The 27,638-nt window shown below is 39.4% G+C and overlaps 1 protein-coding gene across 1 annotated transcript in view; it reads left to right on the top strand.

Annotated features, from left to right (window-relative positions):
• The window catches only part of LOC306881118 (A disintegrin and metalloproteinase with thrombospondin motifs 17-like), a gene marked incomplete at its 5' end in the record, with an annotated part of 150,241 nt that overhangs the window by 52,877 nt on the left and 69,726 nt on the right, over window positions 1-27,638 (top strand). The window contains 5 exon segments of the mRNA XM_079435034.1: window positions 5,299-5,404; window positions 10,146-10,286; window positions 13,273-13,423; window positions 19,996-20,097; window positions 26,417-26,562. Coding sequence (XP_079291160.1) covers window positions 5,299-5,404; window positions 10,146-10,286; window positions 13,273-13,423; window positions 19,996-20,097; window positions 26,417-26,562 — 646 coding nt within the window.

Below are 27,638 nucleotides of genomic sequence, written 5' to 3'. Positions count from 1 at the left end.
CGGCAGATCAGCGTGCGCTTAGAATAAACAGACGATATTGTTCGCTGGTGTGGACGCTAATATCGTTATCTTTATAGTAATCGTTCTTGGTGTAGATGGGGCATAACACTAAACATGAGGCTGTGAGCAAAATTGAAACACATTAAACATCATTAAAACACATCAGTTCTCTGAGCAGAGGTCTCATAGTTTTGATAGTTAACCTCTTTCTAGTACAAACAGTAAAACATGCCTCAGTGTTTTGGGATTTCCATCATTTCCTGATTCGGATGTGGGATGTTTAGTCATAAAAAGCAACTCCTATTTCAACCACTTTACTGTGTTTATTGATATTTGCGTCAATGAAGCGCCACAACCTTTAGGTGAACTTTAAATCACGGTCTAGTGCTACCATAAAGCATACATTCATCTGAAGGCCACAAGAAACGTCATGAAGAATTGTGAACATAAAAACCTCACAGATGTCTTTTCATGTCTGTTGTTGAAATTTCTGTAATATGGAAACGATCCTGATGTTCAGTTCTGTGGACCACCTCCATGGTTTTATAAGCCCTCCTGCACAGTAGGTTCAACGTTTCCTGTTTTCTGTGGGCCGTTTGAGGGCTTGAGAGGGACGGTTCAGTGTGGGACTGTAAAACTGAAGTTTAAATGGAGCGTAGCATGGAAAACAGTTCATTAAACTCAAGAAAATCCTAGACATATTTTTCCTGCTCAGGTGAATTACCATTTTACATGCTTGGTGATTTCAATATTCAAAAACGTTTTGCTGAGACATATTAAACCATAATAAATTTAATTATATATATTACATTATACAATATACAATTTATTTATTAAATAAATATTATTTCATTTAATCCCTTTACTGTGTAGAAGAAACAATCGAAATATAATAGAAAAAGTGTTGTTTGTCACTAAGCTTTTGAGAAAAAATTTTGATTATTGAAATAAATTAATAAAAACAGTAAATAAAAAAATGAGTTAGTAATAGTGATAAATGAATAAATCATTTTACGTAATAAAATGTGTTGCGAATGTCACTTCTTGTTGACTTCAGGCTGACAACCAAACCTGGCCCCGAGAAAAAACTGAGATATTAAAAATCTAGAATAAACAATTGAGATATTAAAAAAAATCTCATTTGACTTTTTTCTTGTTTTCCAGGGAGCTTTCAAGGAAAAATCTGGCTGTAATTTGGACTGTTGATATTTGTTTGCATGTTTTTGTCTCATATTCTTGTGTTTTATAAATTAAAGCATCTGAACATCTCTCTCTGCTTGCTGTTGGAAACAGGAAATGAGGAGAAGCACAGTGAAAATTTAATAACACCCGGACACAGTGACGACCTACTGCAGTATATATACTGTATATAATATCTATACATATATAGATACAGTATATATACAGATAGATAAAAGACTGATCCTGCATGTGATGGCTGTGTTTAACATTGTTGTTGTTTTAAGCAGCTGACCGAAAGCGTTCCTCACAACTAATAACAAAGCGTTTGTCCACGTTCAGCCTGGCCGCCCAGGCTGCTGAGCTGGTAGATTCGCTGTTCTTCTCTCGTCACGAAAGGGCTCAACTCATGAATGCAAAGCACTCTACATGTGCTAACGGCAAATTAACCCCAGATAAATAATCGGCAAAATATCTCCCGGCGCCGTGTGTATTTAGGCCTGTCTTTCTGAGTCTGTCTGGCTGGACCGTGAGCTGTGGGGCCCGTGGTGAGCGCTGAGTCAAATACAGCTGCTGATATCAGTGGCCCTGCAATCTGATTCTATCTATCCTATCTATCTGTCTGTCTGTCTGTCTGTCTGTCTGTCTGTCTGTCTGTCTGTCTGTCTGTCTGTCTATCTGTCTGCCTATCGTATGTCTATCTGTCTGTCTGTCTATCTATCGGATGTCTGTCTGTCTGTCGGATGTCTATCTATCTGTCGGATGTCTATCTATCTGCCTGTCTATCGTATGTCTGTCTGTCTGTCGGATGTCTATCTATCTGTCTGTCTATCGTATGTCTGTCTGTCTGTCGGATGTCTATCTATCTGTCTGTCTATCGTATGTCTGTGTGTCTGTCTGTCGGATGTCTATCTATCTATCCGTCCGTCCGTCAGATGACTATCTATCTGTCTGTCTATTGTATGTCTGTGTGTCTGTCTGTCGGATGTCTATCTATCTATCTGTCTGTCGGATGTCTATCTATCTGTCTGTCTATCGTATGTCTGTCTGACTGTCTGTTGTATGTCTATCTGTCTGTCTTTCTGCCTATCTATCTATCTTGATAACAATTACAACAAATTTGAATTGTTTTTTCAGACTTTCAGTATAATGTTTATTGTTTTTTTTTCCCCCGTAAATTCATAAATTCCTCATCAAATTCAGCAATGAAATTCAATTAATTAAATGAAATTTACAATTCAGTTCAATTTCGACCTCAATTCAGTTCACTTTTCAATCCTGGATCATTATTTACTCTCCCTTGTGTCATTCCAAAGCCGACTGCTGTCATTTTTTTTCCCCCATGGAATACAAAACAAAGCTTAAATAATTTGCTGAGCTCTCATTTCCATTCATTTGCAGTGAAGGTGTTATTAAGCCTACCTGTCTGTCATGTGCAGTTCACCCATCCAGACAGTCATTACGCATTATAGATTACATTCCATCAACTCACAGCAAGCTATAAAAATATCTGCACAGAATGATTTGCTTACAGAAACTTGTACTCATCTGACCTTTAGACTGTAAATCAGCCCGTGATAGATGTAGCAGATATAATTGCAGCACTTGTCTAAGTATGCATGGCTGTAAAAAAAAACAAAAAAAAAAAAAACCAAAGAAAGAAGAAATGGAGGTTTAGAGGAGAAGTGGAGGAATTTAGGACAACATCTGTTTTCCAATCAACCTGCTGTTCTTTTTATATGGCATTCAAGGAAAAGAATTTTTCCATCATACAATTCCAGTCAGTGTAAAAATGGCACAGCCCATTATTTTCCGACATGTGTTTTAGACCTCAGCTCCATGTGTAAAGATGAAAAACTCATCCTGACACAAGCAAATCATCACGTCATCTGTATCGCTAATATGATATTACAGCTTTGATGCTGCGCTCGTCGACTGAATTGGGATTTCAGCTTAGTCTCCATACATGGATCGACTATGTGTTTTGTTTTCAGAGTGTTTCTACACCATAGATTGAAGAATGATAAAGCACAATTAATTTGTTTTTACTGCATGTTACAGTACATTGCATTTGTTTCCAGCATCAGTCATCAAACACTGTGAGCAAATAACAAAGAAACGTTGATTTATGAGCTACAGTGGAACATCCAAATGTCTCTTTATTTTGTAATTGCAGGGTTTCTTTTTTATTGCCCGCCTAGAACAATATTTATTGAACCACTGTGTGAAACATGTAAGACCAGAAATTATTCCTGGTCAAATTTTTTTTAATAAGATGTGTTACGTGATTGTATATCATCACATTTTTCTTTTTCTCATGGGCCTTTTAAGTCACACTGTTGTTGCTCAGTATTTTCATTGTGCCTTGATAGTAAACAGCTGTTACAGTGTATAGGCTGCTTAATGCTTATTTATTCACGTTGGTTAAAATAATAATATGCTTGTTTCAAAACCTACGGTAGTGAGCTGCCCATGTAATCAACATTTTAAGGCATTGTATTTACGCTCCCAAACAAAAGTTGCATTAACTGTTTTTTTTTTTTTGTCATTTACTAATTCAAAATGCAGATAAAAATTTAGATGCATGTAGATGTAAATTGCTATAAGGTTTTTGACCAGTTGAAGCCTTCTAAATGTTGCATATTTTAATATATACTTCATATAGCTTTCTTTAGCAATGCGATAATTGTATGAGATGCATATTGCAAAAATCACACAAACTGAAAAATGTGACCTGCCATATGCTCATACAATCAATAAGACAGTCCTGTTGTTATTCCATGTAAAAGTACCTCTGCTGGACCAAACTGCTCTCCTGTCATCCTAACACAGTTTTGTGCCATTTTTTCTTTTTTAACACAAGCATCTGGGCTGAATTTCATTCTTTGGTTATTGATTTCACTTACGGCGGTCAGAGGCTAAGTGAGGTTGTCTGGGTTTCATCCAGTGTCAGACACAAACCAGGTGCTTTCACATGAACACTAGAAAGGTGATAGTCGTAGACTTTCTGATGTGGCATCACTCAGTGACAGAGATTCTGACTCATAGGACATGCGTTTGCTGTCAGTTTGTACAAAAAAGCAGTTGTGCTATCGTATAGAGTTTTATATTTTCTGAAGACATTCAGACTGTTGATTGTCTGTGCAAACTCACTGTCATGAAGTTACAGTGTTGTGCCAGGGCATTGATTGCTATTTGGTTGCTAGCCTGTTCTCATGTATTTTGCGGGTTGCTTATGGAGTTGGTGGATGTTTTTTTTTTTTTTTTTTTAGAGAAACATATTCATCTGAATATTTATTTATTTATGTATTTATTTAGATGAAATATAATGTAATTGTTTTGGACATGTTATATAATTGCTTTGAGGATTTATTTATTTATTTAGTTTGTTTGTTTGTTCTTTCAAAGCTATCCAGATAACAAAAAATATGCTTATAATAATATTTATAAGTGATAATATTTATCAAACTATATTATGCATAACATATAAAATATTATATCCTATAGTATTTAATTATTTAGGTTTCAATATGTTTATAATTTTTTTAAATATTGTATTTTTTTTTTAATATATATATATATATATATATATATATATATATATATATATATATATATATATATATATATATATATATATATATATATATATAGAGAGAGAGAGAGAGAGATAGATTTATTGATATATATATATATATATATATATATATATATATTCATAGATCACAATTTTAACAATTCACATTTTTTAACAAAAATCAGCTAAATTCTTAATTCAGTAATAATGTCAAATAATTCACAAAACCAAATGTTAAATATGAAATAAATGGCATATCCGTGTCCTTTATGGCACTGCTTTTTCCTCTTGGAAAAATTTCTTTCAGTAAATCTGTTGTTATTCCTCAGTGCAGGCGGGTGACTGAAATTGGCATAAAAACACAACTGCAATTACAAACCTCTCAGTTATGAGGAGGCCAAAAGTAAGCTAAAACTGACAGCGATTAGCAGCAACGACCGATCTCCAGTCAGTGTGAATGAGCTTCAGGCATTAAAATGTCAGATTTTGTGGTTTCCTGTCTATCCGTTATCTTCTCACTCTGTGCTTTGCTCTCTCCACAGGAATCGCTTATCTGGGCGGCACCTGTAGCTCCAAGAGGAAGTGTGTGCTGGCGGAGGACAACGGACTCAACCTGGCCTTCACCATCGCTCATGAGCTGGGCCACAAGTGAGTCCAAACACCATAGAAAGCTGATTCAGGGACCCTTGTGATTGTCTGGTTCAAGACAGTTTTGCTCCATTATCAGCTCTGATTGGACGCAATTATATATGCAACTAGTTTTTGAGATGCTCTGTGGTACTTCAGTGGAGACAAGCTTAATGTAATGTTTTTCTTGTGTTTGGGATCGCAGAAACATCAATAATGACCGTCAAAATTAATCACATTAGGCAGAGTATTGAAGCTTTAATTATTTGTTTTAACTAATCTGTTTTGGTAGTTATCAAATATAGGAAAACTGACGTTTGGCTTCAATTTATTTATAACAAAACGCACATGTAGTAAATTGTTCAAGAGTGACAGTAAAGAACTTTTAAAATGATACAAAATAGTATTTCAAATTAATTCTTTTGAATTTTAATTTCATCCTGAAAAAAGTATCACTGTTTCCACAAAAATATGAAACATTAATATGACTATGAAACCGTTTTGAACATTGATAATCGTCAGAAATGTTTCTTAAGCAGCAAATCAGCATATCAGAATGATTTGTGAAGGATCATGTGACACTGAAGACTGGAATAATGATGCTGAAAATTCAGCTTTGATCACAGCAATAAATTACATTTTAACATGCATTCAAATAGAAAACAGTTATTTTAAATTGTAATAATATTTCACAATATTACTGTTTTTACTGTATTTATAATAAAGTAAATGGTGAGCATAAGAGACTTCTTTCAGAATCATTAAAAAAAAATCTTACTGATGCCAAACTTTTGAGCGGTAGTGTATATTCTTTAGCTATTAAAAGCACCCCAAACGGAATATGATAAAGAGATAGTTCACCTGAAAATGAAAATAGTTCTCATTTACTCACCCATATGTACTTTCAAACCAGTATGACTTACATTCCTTTGTATAACACAAATTCACACAGTTCATACAGTGAATGCATATTTTAACTACAGTAATAAGTAAGTTATGCAGGTTTTACAACAAAACTCAATATCTCCATTTTTGTATGAGCTATCCCTTTAACATTTAATTAGTGTTCACACAGGCTAGGAAATCTTTAGGTTAAGGCCCATGGCATTTGCCAATTTGGTAAGACAAGTAGATGTATGCAATCTCAGCTAAGCTCACCAAAAGATAAAGCACCCAACCAGATCCCGGACTCAACTTCAGACTTGTAAATATCTAGTTTGTAATCTAAATTGGTTGTTTAAACCATGCATTGCTCTCTGTTGGTCACCTCTGCTCTTTTAACAACAGGTTGCTTGCATACATCCCTCTACATCAGGTTTCTCTCGATTTATCGTTTTTCTCTCGTCCATCCTCACTGTGTGCTTTAGAAAAACTAGAAGCACTTGAAAGAGAGCATGCTGTAAATGAACTTTTCGCATTCACACATCATTCACATGAGTTATAGGATTGAACCGTATGCCACGACAACGTATTATCCACTCTCTGCCCGAACATAAACACGCTTCCCACAATAGCTCCCCTTCATCTCCTCGCTAGCATAAAGCCCTCTTTGATAGAACAGTGATGGGCAGCCAACACCAAAATTTGTCTGGAAAAACGGCCAAGCTACATTAGCGTAAGCGCCAGTCTTCAGAGGAATTATCGCCGTACCTGCTCCAGTATAGTGTGCCGCCACGGGCCAAAGTTGGCTTTAATGCCCGGCAGTAATGAGCTGGCACCGCTCACGCCCGACTGGTGCCGATACCGCTATCCCAGTCATCACACGCACACAGGGCTCCATTGTCTCGAGTCTGTAAAAACACTATTAAAGCGAGTGCTTTATGGGTTTATGTGCACGTTTAGGTCTTTACAATATAAACTGTAGCAAGACATGTCAATATGATTATTTTATAGAGTCGCTAGCGTTGAATATTTCTGTCAGCATGGCATTTACAGGCTCTAATAAACACATGCAACAGCATCGTGCTTTCTGATGGACTGAGATTTCTCTGAGTAGCGAGCAGAGTTTCTCATCTTTCATCTGCTCACGACCTTTTGATTTGGCGCGCGGGCGTAACCAAGCTTAATGACTGTCTGGAAGTCTTGTTTTAGCACCGCTCCATTCGTGTCGCTTTATCAAGTGTAGATGCTGATCATTTTCCAATAACAGCTGAAGGAGCGTGATCATGGCGCTCGAGGAACATTGGCGTAACGCTAATGTGGGGTTTGCCGCATGCATCGACTCATTCAAAATGAAAACATCCTCCATACAGGAGCAGCGTGTCGCGTCATATGTCAGTCCACCCACATTGCCTCATTAGTGTCATCATTGCTTATACGATCATTAGTCAAAGCACCTTTCAGAATAAAGATAAATGAGTGTCTGTTTAATGAATGGATGGAGTAATTGGTGCTTGCAGGTGAGATTGGAAAATTACACAATGTGAATGACACTGTTTACACTACTGTTCAAAAGTTTGGCGCTGGTAAGACTTTAAAAGAAGTCTCTTTTGCTCACAAAGACTGCATTTATTTGATAAAAATGCAGTAAAGCAGTAATATTGTGAAAAATATTGCAATCTGAAATTACGGCTTTCTATTTAAATATATTTTAAAATGGGATTTTATTCCTGTGATCAAAGCTGATTTTCAGCATCATTACTCCAGTCTTCAGTGTCACATGATCCTTCAGAAATCACTCTAATATGCTGATAGCAAATCAAGAAATTTTTTTTTATCACTATTGAAGTTAAAATATTTGTATTGATACAGTTAATACTATATTGATACAGTTTTATTTTCAGAGTTCTTTGCTGCATAGAAAGTTCAAAAGAAGAGCTTTTCTTTTTTAAATATTATATTTTAATATCTTTTTTAATATTGTGACACTTTGTGTCCTTGCTGAAGAAACGTATTCATTTTTGTATATAAATTTATACAATTCATACAATATACATTTTTAGTTCATTTATGTGAAAATTTTAAATATTGTAAAAGCAGTTTGCAAATAATGTTTCCATTGCATCTGTTCAAGAAAACAAAATTGTCCTTTAGAGCTGCAGATAAGTCTCTTTTGTGAACTATTTACTTGTAACTGGTGAGCGATAGTTTAGTATTTGTTTCCATCATAGTTTAATTAGCCACTTAGTTACTAAACAGGGCAAATTAGTGTTAATTCGCAATTCCATAACAGCACTGATGGGAGAGGAAAATTCTGCAGGTGACTTACTGACAATGCTCAAATTAAAGACACAGATGCAGTCAATTCATTTCCATAATGACCAGCACAATCTGCCAAGAGCATCTCAAATTACCGCCTGCTATAAGGCGTTAAATAATGGCGCAAATACCAGTAATTTGACGAGCACAAACGTTTAAATCGCGTTGCGTGATTAATTTTAAAACTCTCCTCCCATAAATTTTGCATCTGAAAGGGAAACTTTTCAGCGCAAATTCGTCACTGCGCATCTTTAGTAAATCCTGACAATACTATTTTTTTAATGCCATAGATGGTTTGCACTGGCGCAAACTGTTAGTAAATCTGGCCCTTAATGTATATACATTTTTTATGCACATTTTAGAAATTTTAGTGTTTCCATCCAGCATTTTTATGCAATTTCGCAAAATTTGCACATTAATACGTGGATGCAAATCCAGCTATTGTTGACACAGTGGCAAAAGGATGGTACAGTTGTTAACATGAGCAGATCGAAACAGGTTTGCGGCTTTTTGGTGGTTTTTGCTGTTATAGTTTTGCTCATATGTAGAGTTAGAGGCATGAAACAAACCACTACAACTAAGGATATTAACATTTGGTGAGTAGCTTGTACAGTTTATGGACATCAGTGATTCCTTAATTGTAGCTAATGCAATATGCAATTACATTTTCTAAGCACTACTGCAAATTTTGACTTAGGTCAGTAAGAAACTACATTGAAGTACATAGCAATATGCTAACAACACCTTGTTGGACCTTTAGATTACCAGCCCATATCTGTAAGTCTCATGGTCATGCATGAAGCCTTCCAAGTCTTTTAAGTCCAGTGCACACTTGATAGGGTATTTGGCTTGTGAAAGCACTTGACCGTTATTAGCTTGGCAGCAAAACGTCCTGTTTTAATAAGGCCAATCGTGTTTTTTCTCTCCCTTAAACAAATTTAACACAACAGTCATTTGGCAACCTTTATAAACCTCCCACGATTGTTTGAGTGTGAGAGAGATTCTCATATCAATCCACTTATTGACCAAATCACCCCATTGACATTAAAAGCCACTCATCTGTGTTAGAGCTGAAAAGAAAGCGACGATGAAGCCGCTGTAGCATTCACATTCTTCTCCTTGTTCCTTTAGTTCTCCGCAGCGACTCCTTGATTTTTATTGTGTTAGTTGTGTGTCTTTCGACTTTTATTGCTTTGGTGTTTAGCGGGAGCCGAGACACAGCCTAGAAATCTACACTGCTCTTTTTATTAGTTCCTGCGCTCGCTGCTGCCGCTTCAGTTTTCGGTTGTTGTTTTTAATTTGAGAAATGTAGGTCAGGCACTGTTATGAATCGCTCTGACTCAGGTTGCTTTGGTTTTCATGAGCACACATGCTCTGTTTCAGAGTAATATTGCACTGTTATGCATTCAAGGGAAGCTTCGTAAACAGTGTGTTAATGATTATGTTTAACAAGCACAATAACTATTTATTGTGCTCTAAGTTTGCCTGGGCGATACTCATTTTTTGTCAGATGGCTGCTGTTTCTTATTAGTGTTTGTTGTTTCTGATGGTCTTGTCTCTCTAGTATGGGCATGAGCCATGATGACGATCACGCCAGCTGCATGGGCCACTCTCACATCATGTCCGGGGAATGGATCAAAGGTCGTAACCCCAGTGACCTCTCCTGGTCCAGCTGCAGTCATGACGACCTACAGAAGTTCCTCAGGTGAGATTCTATACCATAAAATATAAAATCCTCAAGCTAGACTGTTTTTAGGTGTTATCAGTAAATTAGGTAATAGTAGGTGTTATTGCCTGTTAGTTTCCAATAGCCAATACTGATATCTAGACAGTGGGAAGAATTTTTAATGATTTTCTGGAATATATAGAGAGAGAATATAATGTAATTTAGCAATATTGCAATATTGTATTTGATCAATTAGAATTAAATAAATGTAATTATAGCAAATAAGAAATTAAACTACAGTGACATTAAAAAAAACAACTGTATTCCGAAATATTTTTATATAATTAAAATATTGTATACAAATTATACATTTACTAATATACTAATATGTAATATAATATATTATTTAATATAATTTTATAATAATGGTAATACACTCTCATTTAACAAATTTTCAGTTTTCTGGTTTAAATACTTAAAAAAAATCATGCCTACATGAAAATCTCTTATATATATATATAATCATATTTACACAGACACACACACACACACGCACACAATTTTTTAAAATATAATTAGAACGTATTAAATGTATATGTAATGTATTTAATTTAGTAATTGTATTAATTGGATAAATTGAATGAATAAAAATGTATATATACTATTCAACATTTGAAGTGGATCAAAACCTTTCATCAAAGTTGTCCGAAAACTTAATAACAAAATACAGCCTTGTCTTAGGACAACTTTTATGAGATTTTTTTATCCATTTCAAATGTTGACCACTGTATGTATGTATATATACATACATACATACATACATACAGTGGCATGTGAATGTTTGTGAACCCTTGCTTTTCTTTTCCTTGCAGAAAACGTGAGTAATTTTAACAAAATAAGAGAGGTCAAACAAAATGCATGTTGGTTGCATTTCCCTTGGTTCTTAATACTGTGTGTGGTTTCCTGGATGATCCACGACTGTGTGATGGTTTTGTAACGGTTGTTCATGAGTCCCTTGCTTGTTCTGAACAGTTAAACTGCCTGCTGTTCTTCAGAAAAATCCTCCATGTCTTGCAGATTCTTCAGTTTTCCAGCATCTTTTACATATTTGAACCCTTTCACATTGAGGATGATTGAGGGACTCAAACACAACTATTAAAATTTTTTCAAACATTCACTGATGCTCCAGAAGGAAACACGGTGCATTAAGAGCCAGGGGGTGAAAACTTTTGAACAGGGTGAAGATGTCCAAATTTTTCTTATTTTGTTTAAATATAATTTTTTTTTCCATTTAGTACTGGCCTTCTGAAGCAGCAGAAGATACTTGCAAGTTTCCCGGAAGAGATATTAAGTACAATTTACCTTGATCTTCAAATTCAAAAAGTTTTCACCAAACCCCTCCTGTCTCTTAATGCATCGTGTTTGCTTCTGGAGCATCAGTGAATGTTTCAACCTTTTTTAATAGTTGTGTTTGAGTCCCTCAATTGTCCTCAATGTGAAAAGGTGGATCTCAAAATCATACAGTCCTCTTACTCTTACAGTACTAAATAAAAAATAACATGCATTTTGTATGATCTCTCTTATTTTGTTAAAATTATTCACATTTTCACAGATTCTGCAAGGGGTTCCAAAACTTTCGCATGACTCTGTATTAATATTTGATTATATATTACAAATATATAATTAAATAGATTTTCCGCAAGCTATTACTAGTTACTACTAACATAAGTACCACTGACCAGGCTAGATTCGGTCTCCCACGTTAATTCTCTGGCAAATATCCTTGAGGAAGGTGAATGAACAGTGTGGCATTTGAATAGAGTTAATTCTGGAAGCCCAGGCTTAATAGTGTCTGCTGCGGCTCTATAAACAAAGAACCGGCTGGAGTCATCGATCCTCACGGATGTACTGCAGCCGATGACAGAATAAAGCTGCAGGATTCACTGTCTGCTGTGCCCGCCGCGCTTCTGACCTCAATTCAGGCTACAGAGTGTCACCGTATCCAAGCAGATACCAGCACTATCCAAACCCTGCTGTTGAGCTTCTGAGAGCATTTTAATGCTGGAGACAATCAGGCAGATCAGTGTTTTTTCCTGTAGAGTAAAGCTCCGTACTACGATAACACGGCAGCATGGCTCTGCTCCAAAACCTGCTGAGCTGCCTATGTAGGCGTCATAGGTGCACACTTCATGTAGGCTGTTCCCAAAGGTAGGCAGCAAAATCAGGCTGCCTTATTTTGATCACGTTTTGGAGCAGCATCACATGTGTTCATCCTGCAGAAGGCAATCCCATATGTATCGTGAATTCACACATGCCCGTTGTTGTACATAAACATACATAGACAGCCCGTTTAGTGTGTAGCTTGGTTTTATTTTATTTTTTAAAGAATTAGTAAATAAAATTGCACATTTAGTCTGTCATGTTTTATAGGCATTGTCAGCATTTCTTCTAATTAAATTCCCATTGATTAATTACACTGTTTTTTTTTATTTTATTCAATTCAAAACAACAATTTCCTTTTGAATATATTTATTTATTTACTAATTCATTCATTTACATACTTTACATACCATATCACATTGTTTTTCTTTTCTTAAGCACATTGTTTTTCTCTCTCACACAGGCCATGCCTGCCTGATTATTTTAAGATGAGCTGAAATATTAAATATTTACAGAGAGCAGACGTGCTTGAGAATCCTGAAGTGAATACGCTCATTAGGCTTTAAGGCATCAACGTCAGCCTTTCCAAAATATTTCTCCTTTGGCCTCCTTGAATAGGAGTTTGGGAACCACTCTTGGTTTTGCGGAAGTCTGTCCTGCTACAGCTGTCTGTGTTTGTCTAATCTTACACTTATAGAAAGATGAGAGAGTGGACTTATGGGAAGAGGAATTTTACTTAAATGAATTAGCAATGGAAAACCAGTAATTCCTAATTTTTTTTTTTTTATAGGAAAGTTTGCAATTCCTGCTGTTGTGTGTGAAGATGTTATGCACATAATTTCTCTAACATACTACTGTCTCCCAGATCGAAAGCAAGTGCCTGTTTGCTGCATACCGACCCACGAAACCGCTACCTCATCCGCCTGCCGGCCAAACTTCCCGGGATGCACTATAGCGCTGACGAACAGTGCCAGATCCTCTTCGGCACCAACGCTACGTTCTGCACTGATATGGAGGTGTGTGTCTTTCAGATGGGAATGCACTGATATCATACTGCGCTCATGCACTACATGTTTCCATACCGTAAACGGACACAATGCAGCATACATACACACAAATAAACACCGGCAACATGCAACTCAAACTTTCTGACCTAAACAAGCTATATATGTGGCAGAATCCTGTTGCAGTTGCTTTATTGTTGTCTTGGTCCTGGGATCATTCCTATATGTAACTAGTTTAAGTACAAATTTATCCAGGCTACATTATAGCTGGTGAATAATATAAAGGGTTTCACGCTTATCCGCACAAAGCCTCCTCCTACATATTGCATAAAAATTATGAAATAAATTAATTTCATTATAAAATAAATTTTAATTTATACATTTTAATTAATATAATAATATACATATTATATGCTTAATTTAAATGGTACCTAAATAAAAGTAATAAATTAAGATATGAAATATATGCATTAAAATACATTTATTTTGATATGAATATTTTCATTTAGTCATTGTAAGATGCTTACAATATTAAATGTGAATTTATAATTGTGGTATAATAATTTATGTAATATATGTAAATGTTTTTGCTGTTGTTAAACAGCAAATATTTAAGCATGAGTCTCAGAAAAGTTATTTGAATAAAATACCCATTGATAAAATTCACAAATTTCTTTTTTCTTTTCTTTTCTTTTCTTTTCTTTTCTTTTCTTTTCTTTTCTTTTCTTTTTTTTTCACATAATGGCACAGTTAAATTCACATTTTTCTTTTAAACATTTATTTATACATTTTAATTTGTTATAAAATATATCCATTAATTAAATTAAATTTGAAAATCCATTTTGTCTTCATCATTTGATTTGATTCACATAGTCGTAATTAAATTCACATTTTACTTTTAAATGAATGTATTAATTTATTTATACATTTTAATTAGTTATAAAATATATCCATTAAATTAAATTAGAAAAATTAATTTTGTCTTAATTTCATTTGATTTTTTAAAATTAGTTTTGACTTGATTTTAGTTTAGTTTATTGTTGTCTTGGCCCTAGGATCATTCCCATATGTAGCTAGTGGAAGTATAAAATTATCCAGGCTACATTTGTAGCAGGTGAATAACATAAAAGAGTATCTGCACGTAATCATAAATCATGTTTGTCCACGCCAAGCCTCAGATCTCAGGATATTTCCGTCTGGAAGTTTCAGTTCAGAAGTTGCCAGAGTGAAACCATCTGAGCAGATGGCAGGTGCTGGCATATCAGGTTTGATCTGATCAGTTCACAGTCAGTTCATGCTTTCCTGAGCGTGTAATCATCAGCTGCAACTGTTCAGATCATCGCTGCAAACATTTCCACTTGCTGCCCGTCCATCATAACTGTATACCATCTACACGTTGTGCAGTGCTACAGCAGATACCTAGCCGTGTAGATTCACATAAAACATGCGTGAGGAAGATGAATAGTCTGTTGCTGGCAGGCAGAGAGGAGCAAAGTGTAAATAAGGCGATTTAATGGCCATCTTGCCACCTTTGAAAGGTTTCTCTCTGTGAGATTGGAAAATGTGATTGAGCACAAGAAGTAAAAGAGCGTGTCTGGCTAAAGTAAAAATACGAACTTGTCAGTCAGACACGGAAAATACAGTCCATCTCAAGGGCTGTTGGATAAAAAAGTCTCTTTGTTTGAGGAGAGGAAATAAAAGTCTGTGGTTACATGAAATTATTTAATTTAATTTAATTACATTTTTATTTTATTTTATTTTATTTTGCCATTGAGATATTAAAGGGGACCTATTATTCAACTCTTCAACTCGTTCAACTCTTTTTAACTTTCACAAGTCGGACGTGGAGTGTGTTCTCAACAAACAACATGAGTCTCATAACAGACATTCCGAACGATATTCGCCGCTGGCCTTTAAACAATTTACGGAGGAAGCGCCGGAGGAAACATGGGTGCCGGGGAGGACTTGTGATTAAGCTGAAAGCCCGTCTGTTAGCGGGCTGTACTCCAAGCCCGTTCTCTGAGCTGCTACATGGTGGCGCTGTGGTTTGGCGTCTGGTGGATCAAGCGCACCGGTGGCTTCGACCTGTTCTTCCCCTGCTTCCACCCTCTGCCCCCCGGCTTGGACTCCCTCGGATCGGCCGCTATCTCCGGAGAATCGGAGCGGCTCATGGTATGTTACGTCCGCTGGGTAGAGCGCCACTCTCTGCCGGTGCTGTTCCTCCACCTAATATGGTTTTAATCAACGCTCGCTCAGTAGTAAATAAGACATTTCAGTTGAATTACTTTTTTTCTTCGCAAAATCTGGATTTCATGTTTATTACTGAATCATGGATCAAGGATGGCGATCTTATTCCTTTTTCTGAATTGGTGCCGTTTGATTGTACATTTTTTTAACTCCCCCCGACAAAATGGACGTGGGGGTGGGTTAGTGACTGTCATGAAAAACTCTCACCGTGCGCAGTGTCGCTCCGTCTCTCTGGATACTTACACCAGCTTTGAATCTCAACTTATCCATCTTGACTGGAACGGTCCTATTTGCCTAGGGCTGATCTACCGTCCTCCACATTTAGTTAAGGACTTTCTTCAGCAATTCACTGACTTCATTGGAAATATTGTCACTAAATTTGATCGCTTTTTATTAATGAGCGATTTTAACGTCCATGTTTGCTGTCAGTCAAACCCTCTCTCGAGGGAATTTCTTAATATAATCGATGCTTTTAATCTGACACAATGGGTTAGAGGTCCCACTCATATTCACGGACACACTTTGGACCTTATCCTCTCCTATGGAGTTGATATTACTGATGTTATTGTCTCTGATTATATGCTCTCCGATCATAAGCCCATTTTATTTTCCATGGGCCTTCCTAGTCTTTCTCATGTTTCCTCTAAAGTGACACCTCTGTCTCGGGTTTATTCGCCTCAGTTCAATGTTAATTTTAGTCAGTGTTTCACAAAGTCTCACTCTCATCTACTTTTGGATTCTCCGTTACCAGACTTGGATGCAGACGAACATCTCAGTCTGTTAAATAGTGGTTGGCTTGATGTAATGAATGAAACTGCCCCTTTGAAGCCTTTTAAGCACAAAACCAAATCCGAATTGTGGCATACTGCTGAGACTCGGCTACTAAGACAAACATGTAGAAAGGCTGAGCGAAAGTGGAAAAAAGACAATTTACACATCTCATTACAGCTGTTCAAAGACAGTTTACTGGCTTATCAGAGAGCCGCCAAATCAGCTAAGGTGACCTATTTCTCCAATTTAATTTTGGACAATCATTCTAGACCTAAGATTTTGTTTTCTGTCATTAATTCTGTTGTTAACCCCCCGGTAAATACTGTGTCAGTTGCATCTGTCGCTCTATGTGAAAGCTTCTCGAGGTTTTTTAAGGGCAAAGTAAGTAAACCCGGACTGGTAACTTATAATTCCTCTACCGAGCTGTCTGTTTTCCCTCCGTTGTCTGCATCTTGGAATGTTTTTGAACCAGTTTCTCTTCACTCACTTAAAGACACTATTGCTAAACTAAAACCATCCTCTTCTCCATATAATGTTATTCATCCTAGATTTCTAAAACAAATTGTTGATTCAGTTGGACCGGGCCTAGTGTCCTTTTTTAATAAGTGTCTTTTAACAGGTGTGGTTCCTGCTTATTTGAAAGTGGCTACTGTCACACCTCACCTCAAGAAGCCTTCACTCGACCTGTCTGTTTTAAAAAATGATCGCCCTATCTCTGTTCTACCATTTGTTTCAAAGGTTTTGGAAAAGATTGTGTTTTTCCAGCTTCAATCTTTTCTTGCTTTAAACAGTTTGTTTGAACACTTTCAATTTGGTTTTACGGTTGCTCACAGTACCGAATCAGCCCTCTTGAGAGTGTTAAATGACATCTTCTTAGCCACTGACACAGGGGACTCTGTGGTCCTTGTTCTCTTAGATTTATCAGCTGCTTTTGACACTATCAACCATTCCATATTAATTAATAGACTTGAATCTTGGGTGGGTCTCTCTGGCACAGTTTTAAAGTGGTTTCAGTCATTCCTGTCGGATAGGAAATATGTGGTTGGGCTAGGAGATTTCTTCTCTTCCACTTCCTTTTTTTCCTGTGGTCTTCCTCAAGGTTCTGTCTTAGCTCCCACCTTATTTTCACTATATATGCTGCCTCTAGGCTCCATTTTTAGGAAACACGGGATGTCATTTCACTTCTATGCTGATAACACCCAAATTTATCTACCTTTTAAGAAAAACAATCCTATGGCCATGAATTCTCTGTTGTCTTGTTTAGATGAAGTTAAATCTTGGTTATTTCAAAATTTCTTATCTCTAAATGAAGAAAAAACTGAGGTGATAGTTTTCGGTCCATCAGATAATATGAAGGACTCTGATTTTGACCTAGGACCTTTATCTGCTTTAATGGTCCTCACAGGTACGGAACCTGGGTGTTTTGTTGGATGACACGCTAAAATTTGATAAACAAATTTCCACTGTGATTGGATCTAGTTTTTATCAGCTCCGTACACTTGCAAAAATCAAAAATTTTCTCACCGACAAGACTCTGGAGATGGCCGTTCATGCTTTTATTACGTCGCGTCTAGACTATTGTAATTCTTTATATTGTGGCATCTCTAAATCACAAATTGCCCGTCTTCAATTGGTCCAGAACGCTGCTGCTAAGTTTCTTTTAAAAAAGAAAAAAAGGGATCATGTCACTCCGCTCCTGAAGGCCCTTCACTGGTTGCCTATCCAATTTAGAATACACTTCAAAATTGTATTATTTGTTTTTAAATCGTTACATCATCAAGCACCCATTTACCTATCCGAATTGCTCCACCAGTATACCCCTTTGAGAAGTTTGAGATCCTGCGACCAGAACCTCCTTTTAATTCCACACTCTAGACTCAAGCGTAGAGGTGACCGTGGCTTTTCAGTAATTGGGCCTCGTCTTTGGAATGACTTGCCAGTTGAGATTAGAACGGCTCCTAGTCTGACGATTTTTAAATCACTCTTAAAAACCTATTTGTTTTCAATGGCCTATTAGGTTGTATTTATCTATTCCATTTCTTATTTATGTGTCTTGTTTCCTTTTAATTTTTCTTGTGGATGCTTCCAAGTGTAAAGCACTTTGGTCAGTCTTCTGGCTGTTTTAAATGTGCTATATAAATAAAGTAAACTTGAAACTATTATGCCCCTTTTTAAAAGATGTAAAGTAAGTCTCTGATGTCCCCAGAGCGTATAAGTGAAGTTTTAGCTCAATATACCCCACAGATAAATTTTTACAGCTTGTTAAAATTGCCACTTTTAGGGTATGAGCCAAAACGCGCTGTTTTGAGTATGTTGCTTTAAATGCGAGTGAGCTGTTGCTCCCGGAGAAGAGGGCGGAGCTTCAAGAACTCGAGCTCCGCATTAGCAGTGCTAGCCTTTGCAAATAAACATTTCACTATTAATACAAACCTGTTATCTTTACAGAACACTACTCTGTTTCGTTTATGAATTACACAGACGGAGAGCACGGCAGGATAAATATAACAACATAGCTGGTCTTATGCTATCACAAACTTTATAAGTCCCACTTCTGATTATGATCTCGACAACTTCAAGCGATCGACTCACATTGCTCTCATATGCAACTTTTAACTACCACATTCCTATTTAAGATCATTCTGGCAGCACGTCAGTGAAAACAGACAGAGACAATGATAGCTTTAGCAATGAGCCTTACAGAGTGCCATGAAGCGCTTTCAGAAAGACAATTTGGAAAACAAACGCATGATACTTACTTTGTCTGCAGCTGACGTTTGTGCTGGTATTGATTCATAAACATTTAGGGGACTTTACAGATTTACAACATATTTCCTTCGAAAATTAAATTTACACAGTGTCCTCGGCTCAGATGAGGGGAGATTATGGTGACTCCTATGTTTATTAGTGCATCCCTAAACACAACACTTGTAAAGCCTCTTTGGTGCTGATATTGTATATATCTTCAGTAATGGAGGACAGCAGCTTCTCACTCGGGGCTCTGCACAGAGGGAGAATCTGAAACAGCTCGTTTGGAGAGACTGTTTATGATTTATTGGTTTTATTAAAAAATTAGTTGTTTGATTTTTAACATTATAGGCTGATTGTTTTCACACACTGCGGCCACACAACTGCCCTGGAACAACATATAAAACTACCAAATTTTGCTTAATCGCAATTGCAAAGTTTAATCTACATACAGTCGTTGCAGTTAATAGGGTTCAACGTCTGTTTGATTACGTGTAATTTGTAACTAACTGCTTGATTCTTAGTGTTAATTTCTGCCGTAGTCACCACTAATAACCTACTCCTAAATGTAATGTAGAAACTTAAAATTTTCTGTAAAGCTGCTTTGTAACGATTTGTATCGTGAAAAGCGCTATACAAATAAACTTGAATTAAACTGAATTTACTGTGGGATGATTCTGTATAGTGTGTGTTTTTCTCTCAGGTAATGCATGTTTGGGTCCTAAATACACTTTTATAACTATAAAATCAAATAAGAATGAAACAAAAATGATTAAATTATTTTTATACTGCTCACATGAGTGTAAACTCTCTGTTTTCAGCACCTGATGTGTGCTGGTCTCTGGTGTTTGGTGGAAGGAGACACGTCATGTAAAACCAAACTAGATCCACCGCTGGACGGCACTGAATGTGGAGCCGACAAGGTAACCAATTATGATAACAATTTTATTAAACTTTAGCCATTAATATGTTTATAAGCAACTGAAAAAAGCACAAATGTCAGGGCATGTCAAAACTTCTCCAGGGCCCCAAAACACCCTCGGACACCAGAGGGTTAATATTAAGGAACTTATACCTTTAATTTAAAAACAGCCATTACTATAGGTAAAATCATTTTGATAGATGGGGAATAAAGCAGCTGACTTGGCTGTGGAGCAGATCAAAATATCAGAAAGTGCTACTGAAAGTTTCATTTACTGTAATGACAGAAACCTGCTGATTTGTACAGGGTGTTAAAATGCAAAAAAAGATATGCAAATAAATGTAAGAAAAAAGACTTGTTATTTAAAATACTGTAATGATATTCACTACCGTTCAAAAGTTTTTTTATACTTTTAACGGAAATTAATACTTTTATTTAGCAAGGATACATTAGATAAAAATCAAAGTTTCCATAAAAAATATGAAGGAACACAACTGTTTTCAGAAGTTAACATTATTTAATACTTTCATTCAACAGAGACTCGTTAAATTGAACAAAATTGACAGTGTAAACATTTATAATGCTACAAAAGATTTCATTTTCATGTAAATGCTGTTCTTTATATTCATTAAAGAATCCTGAAAAATAAAATGCATCATGTTTTCCACAAAAACATGAAGCAGCACAACTGTTTTCAACATTGATAATAGTAAATGTTTCTTGAGCAGCAAATCAGCATATGCGACCCTGGACCACAAAAGCAGTCTTAAGTCGCTGGGGTATATTTGTAGCAATAGCCAAAAATACATTGTATGGGTCAAAATGATTGATTTTTCTTTTATGCCAAAAATCATTAGGACATTAAATAAACATCATGTTCCATGAAGATTCTGTAAATTTTCTACTGTAAATATATCAAAACTTAATTTTTGATTAGTAATATGCATTGCTAAGAACTTAATTTAGACAACTTTAAAGGTGATTTTCTCAATATTTTGAGTTTTTTGCACCCTCAGATTCCAGGTTTTCAAATAGTTGTATCTCAGCCAAATATTGTCATATGCTAACATAAACCATACATCAATGAAACGATTATTTATTCAGCTATCAGATGATGTATAAATCGTCTCGGGTTACTCGCGTAACCCTTGTTCTCTGAATAGGGAACGAGACGCTGTGTAAACTAAGACGCTTTGGGAAACGCCCCTGGGCCCGTTTACGAACCAGACAGCATACACGGCTGGTTCAAGCAGATAAAATCTGGGAACCAGGAGCCGTGTCAAGATCCAAGTTATAGAACCTGATAAAACTGTGGAAAGGACCATCCTGCTGCTACACAAATATCTTCTAGGGGGACCCCTCTAAAAGAGCTTGAGAGGAAGCCACGCTCCTAGTAGAATGCGCCCGAACACTGAGAGGTGAAGAAAGACCACGCACCTCATAAGCCAGTGGAATAGCGCCCCTCACCCAGTGAGAAATTCTGTGCTTCGATGTGGCAAGCCCACGGCGGCCAGAACCAATACATATCAACAACTGGGGAGATTTCCTCCAATGGCTGGAGCGGTCCACATAGATCTTCAAAGCTCAGACAGGATAGAGGATGTGAAGCCTTTCATCCTCGCCTGAAGCAAAGGGAGGAGGATGGAAAGAGTGAAGTGTGTCCAACTGAGAGTGAAATGATGCGGATAAAACCTTGGGAACCTAGCCAGGCCTAGGCCGTAAGGTCACTTTGACCTGACCCAGGGCGAAGTCCATACACATCTCGCTGACAGAGAGAGCTTGCAAGTCCCCAACTCTTTTTAAAGACGTTAGCGCCAACAAAAGAGTGACCTTGAGAGTCAGAATCCGTTCTGGAGCTGACTCTAAGGGCTCAAATGGGGCTACCATTAGAGTCTGCCCTGAAGCTGAGAGAGCAGGTCCTGCCTGATCGGAATCTCCCAAGGTGGCAGATACAGAAGAGGAATCAGCTCCGAGAACCACGTCTGGGATGGCCAGAACGGGGGTATGAGTAGGAGACGGACGCTCTCCTTCACCCTGCGCAGAACTGCCAGAATCAGCTTGAAGGGTGGAAATGCGTACAGCCTCATGTCCGGCCAAGGGTGAGCGAACACATCTATGCCCAGAGGTGCCGGGGAACTCAGGGAGAACCAAAGCGGGCATTGGGACGACTCCTGCTACGCAAAGAGGTCCACTTCCGCTTTGCTGAACAAATCCCAAATCTGGGCTACCGTTTGACGGTTCAACATCCACTCCCCCGACCTGAGCTTCTGTCTCGACAGAAAGTCGGCTGCGAGGTTCAAGACTCCCAGGACGTGAACTGCTCTCAAGGAGAGGAACTTGTCCTGAGCCCAAAGGAGGAGACGGCGTGCATGCCTGTTTAGGGTGCGCGACCGTGAACCCCCTTGGCGATTTATATGGGATACTACCGCCATGTTGTCCGTCCTGACAATCACATGACACCCCCTGAGAGAGGGGAGAAAGTGAATCAGTGCCAGGAAGACGGCTCTCAGCTTCAGGCAGTTTATGTGCCAGGAGAGGAACTCAAAGACCGCGCCCCAGTCTGTCAGGGATGTGTCCGTCGTGACCATTTGCCGATGGTGAATCACCCCCATTCTGACTCCACTCTGGAGAAAAAGGGGGTCCCGCCATATTAAAAGGGTGCGAAAGCAACTGCGCGACACCCTTACTAGGCGAGTGGCTGGTCCTGTGGAGCGGACCCCTGAAAGTTTCATCCACCAAAGGAACGGCCTCATGTGGAGCAACCCCAGGGGCAGCACAGGGGAGGCTGCAGCCATGAGGCCTATGAGCCTGCGACAAGTGCTCAAGGAGACATGATGGTCTAGCTTGAAGCGGGCCAAACTTGTATTGAGGTTGGAAATCCGGGCAGGAGCTAGACGGGCCTGCATTTGAACGGAATCCAAGTGAATTCCCAAAAACACAGTTTGTTGAGAAGCGGAGAGAACACTCTTCTTGGTGTTCATTCTGAGGCCAATGGCACGAATGTGGCGGAGGACGACATCCCTGTGATGGCTCACTGACTCCCTGGAGTGGGCCAGAATGAGCCAATCGTTCAGGTAGTTGAGTACACAAATGCCATGGAGCCTCAAAGGGGCCAGAGCAGCATCCATGCACTTTGTGAACATCCTCGGTGCCAAAGCCAGGCCAAAGGGAAGAACCTTGTATTGGGAAGCCTTCCCTCCAAAAGCGAACCGAAGGAACTTCCTGTGCCGCCGAACGACCTGAATATGAAAATAAATCTTTCAGGTCGACATTGACAAACCAGTTTCCCTCCCGAATGTGAGACATAATAGTCTTCAATGTCAGCATCTTGAACTTCCCTTTGTAAAGGGAGAGGTTCAGACAACGCAGGTCTAGAATAGGTCGCAGACCGCCGTCCCTCTTTGGCACAAGAAAATAGCCACTGAAAAAGCCTCGTTCCAGGTCTGATTGAGGGACTTCCTCTATTGCCCCCTTGAGGAGGAGGGAGGACAGTTCCAGCTGTAGCACAGAAGCCTTTGAGGCGCTGCTTACTACTGTCAGGTGAACCCTGTCGAAGCGGGGGGGATTGCGGCCAAACTGAAGTGTGTAGCTGGACCGAACTGTGCGGAGAACCCAAGGCGATACCCCTGGTAGACGCTCCCATTCGTGAAAGAAATGCGATAGGGGAAGCAGAGTGTTGTAGTCTTGAAGACATACCTGTGTTAGGGTGTCGAGAAGGTCTGGAGGGGGCAAAGTTGTTCACCAAGAAGGAAAGCCTATGTCGTCCTCGTTCAGGATAAGGGAGTCCACGGGGACTGATGTACCAGACTGAAAAGTGACCAGTATGGGAACCTGTAAGCTGTGGGAGAGAACCGAATGTGTCTCCTATCACGCGAGCCACGGGTGATGAAGGAACAGGTAGTAGGGGGAGAAAGCCTGATGCGTCTCCCGACTGCCACACAAGAGATTGAAGATGGCTGTTTGCTGCACACCGAATCCTGCTGGGCAGATGTAACAGATTTGAGTGAAGAGAGTGTGTTAGAGGCAGGCAGAAACATTTGAACGGTCTGGCTCTGCCTCGTGAGGTTTCTGGGAAATCTCTCCTCAACCTGACTCGAGAGTCAGGAGCGACTCAATGGAGATGAAGAAGGCAGGCCTGTCGGGCCGCTTCAGATCAATCCGCCTGCGAGGTCGCCGGTGGGGCAATGGTCGGCCGGGGGCTCCCCAGACCGTGGTCAGAGGGGGATGAGCCGGGGCGCTGCTCCTACTGGCATGCTCCATCCTGGGCAAGGAGCGGGGTGTTAGAAGTGCCTGAGGGCAGCTGACTGAGACTTGGCGGACCTAAACTTCTCCACTACAGAGCTGACTGCCTCTCCAAATAGTCCAGTTTGATAAATGGGGGCATCAAGGAGAAAAACTTTCTCCTTCTCACGAATCACAGGTGGCGCTCTGCAGCTACCGAGCCTGCCATAGAGCGTCCTACAGCACGAGCAGTGTGTTTAGTGGCTCTCAGGGCCAAGTCTGTGGCTTAACGGAGCTCTTTGACTGCCTCTGGAGTCAGGCCGCCACCCTCATCCATCTCTTTGAGGACATCCGCCTGGTAGGCTTGGAGGATGGCCATAGTGTGGAGGGCCATGCCTGCCTGACCAGCTGCAATGTAGGATTTCCCGATAAGGGCGGAAGTGGTCCTACATGGTTTGGTTGGAAGGAGGGGACGGGACTTCCATGAGGACGCCAAAGATGGCAAGAGGTGAGAGGCTAGCGTGTCCTCGATCACCGGAATGGCGGTATAGCCCTGCTCCACAGAATCCACTAGGATGGTGAAGTCAGCAGCTGCCGCGTTAGCAAGGCGGGAGGAGAAAGGTTGTTTCCAGGATCTGGAGATCTCGTGATGCAGATCGCTGAAAAACGGTAGCTTCCTCCGTTCAGGCCTTGAATTTGGGCCGCTAAGGAACCACTTGTCGAGTTTAGACGACTGGGATTCGCGGGGCTCGTCGGGCCAATCAATAGAGAGCTTTTCAGTTGTGCACGAAAGCACGTCCACGAGCTCTGAGTCGCAGAAGGCCGTGCTTCCTGGCCGCTAGGCGGGAAAGCATCGGCTAAAGCAGGCCCGAAATCCTCAGAGTCGGACGCTGCTGTGATTAACACGTCATCTAGCCCGAAGGAAACGGCGTCACGTGCATCCGGGCTAGGACATAAATACTCATGCGCAAATTCAACCAGTGAATTCACGCGCACGTGCTCAGGTGAGAGAGGGAGAAAAAAGGCAAGGCCTGTTTGCTCGCTCTCCATCGCCTCGAGCTCCACATCCGAGCCCCAAGTTGTGGATTCGCGGATGGCCTCAGTGGCCCTTTTCGCGACGGGGAAAAACGGATGACTCCCTCTCAAAAACCGCGAGCCTAGTGCGGAGGGTTTTGAGATGGAAATTTTTGCCGAATTTGCATTTCGAGATGCCGTAAACCGCCTCGTGTGCGTGCGAGAAACCCATACAAACACACTTACCGTGTGGCTGACAGCAACAATACTCCATGGCACTTCACCACAAGGAGAGTAGAGTTCCACTACTGCAGTCGCCGAAGTGCAAACAAAGAAATCCCAAGAGAAAACGATCGAAATCAGGCCAGAAACATCGCAACAGAAGGGCTAATATGGCCGCTTCGTGAAGGCAGAGAAATCTGAGGAGCAGATGGTGCGTTCGCCAGTATAAGAAGGCGACGTAAGAACGTCGAAGACGGCATCCGCACCATCAGCCAACGAATTGGTATGATTCTATAAGGGCTTCAGACAATCGGCACACCCAGGGGTGTTTCCCAAAGCGTCTTAGCTTACGCAGTGTTGAGTGAACCTATGAAAGAGAACTCAATTTAGAGAAATATACCCTTATGACTGGTTTTGTGGCCCAGGGTCACATATTAGAATGATTTTTGAAGGATCATGTGACACTGAAGACTGAAGTAATGATGCTGAAAATTCAGCTTTGATCACAGCAATAAATTATATTTTAACATACTCAAACAGAATTTTTTTTTTAACTTCAATAATATTTCACAATATTACTGTTTTACTGAATGTTTGATCAAATAAATGCAGCCTTGGTGAACAGAAGAGACTTCTCTTTTAAAAGCATTAAAAACCCTGTAGTATAAATCAAAGTCTTAAAACAAATAAATTCATAATTGCAGCAGTTTAATAAATGAGGGTAGTGGTTAGGAACAAACCCTAGAATATTTGCAGTGTCAATACAGCAGCACTGCCTGTAATCAGCTTCATATAAAAGCAATATAAATCAGTGGTTTGTCTTCATTTAGCTGGATTAACACTTATGTGTGTGTCTTTATCAGTGGTGCAGGGCGGGTGAGTGTGTCAGTAAGACGCCCATCCCGCAGCATGTGGATGGAGACTGGAGTCCATGGAGCACGTGGAGCATGTGCAGCCGAACATGTGGCACAGGAGCGCGCTTCAGACAGAGGAAATGCGACAACCCTCCGTAAGCCTTTACATCTCTCACCCTCTCCCTCCATGTCTCCATAGTCAACTAGTCATTCAGAAAAGTAGTCAACAGGTCAGTGTTTAACTGATATCAATAACTCATCATTCGCCATCCAGGCTTACTTTCACAGATATAAGTGTCTGTTACTAACTATTAGTCGTGCATCTAATATTGTGAACAAACAGGCTGTAGTCCAGAGATGATCTGACTCCATGCAAACGCAGGCACCATCCAAACCCGCAATGCACCACAATAATCCTGTTTGTGTTTTGGCTGGAACAAGCTTTCCTCTCACGCTCCTCCTTCGTCTAATGATGCCGTTTCTCTCCGAGTGTCATTTCTCAATGCCTGACAGCCCGCCAGAGATCTTGTTTTAGAGTTTTTTTGTGTGTGTGTGTGTTTAAAACATGATGTGATAATTCAAAGTTCTCTGGTTATTTCCAATGCAGAACGGCGTGCAATTTATGAACGATGTGCGTTTTTGTTTTGGACGCTCATAACGTCTCGTCCCACGTTTGGGAGGTAATCGCTCTTTTGCTGGCCAATCAGAGCACCGTGGATCATAAAATACTTGGAGCTGCATCAAGCAAACCGAAGAGCAAAAAGCTGCGTAAACATTACCATGTCTGCATTTGTGATTGGAGAAACGACAAACAACAAGCATTACTCTACACAGCTCAAAACTCGCGTTTGAATCGTCAGTGGTAAATTCTTTAAATAAGAAAAACGTACTTATAGGCTGTGAGTCAGAAGCACCAGACTGTCCTTACAAAGTTGGAATTGCCCCACTTTATAGAAACAGCCTTTGTGCAAGCCAGCATTGTAGGCTACTTTTCAGGTTCAGGAAATAGTCCTTCGTAAAATGCGCTGCACACACTCTAATATTTACAACACTGTTCTGGAACAGTGTTGTAAATACAACTTCTAGTTGTGTCCTCTTTTGGAAGCTCAAACAAAGTATTTTTGCTTTCACAATGAAACACAGCGTCTCCAGGACATGGTGCGGCGGCAGCAACAATATTACAGCGAGACTAAAAGTTATGCCCTCTTTCATTACATATACATTTAGGCGG

This window comes from Barbus barbus (genome assembly GCF_936440315.1).
Source record: "Barbus barbus genome assembly, chromosome: 2".
NCBI lineage: Eukaryota > Metazoa > Chordata > Actinopteri > Cypriniformes > Cyprinidae > Barbus > Barbus barbus.
Note: the sequence above shows the minus strand (reverse complement) of the source record. Positions and strands in the feature narration are given on the sequence as shown.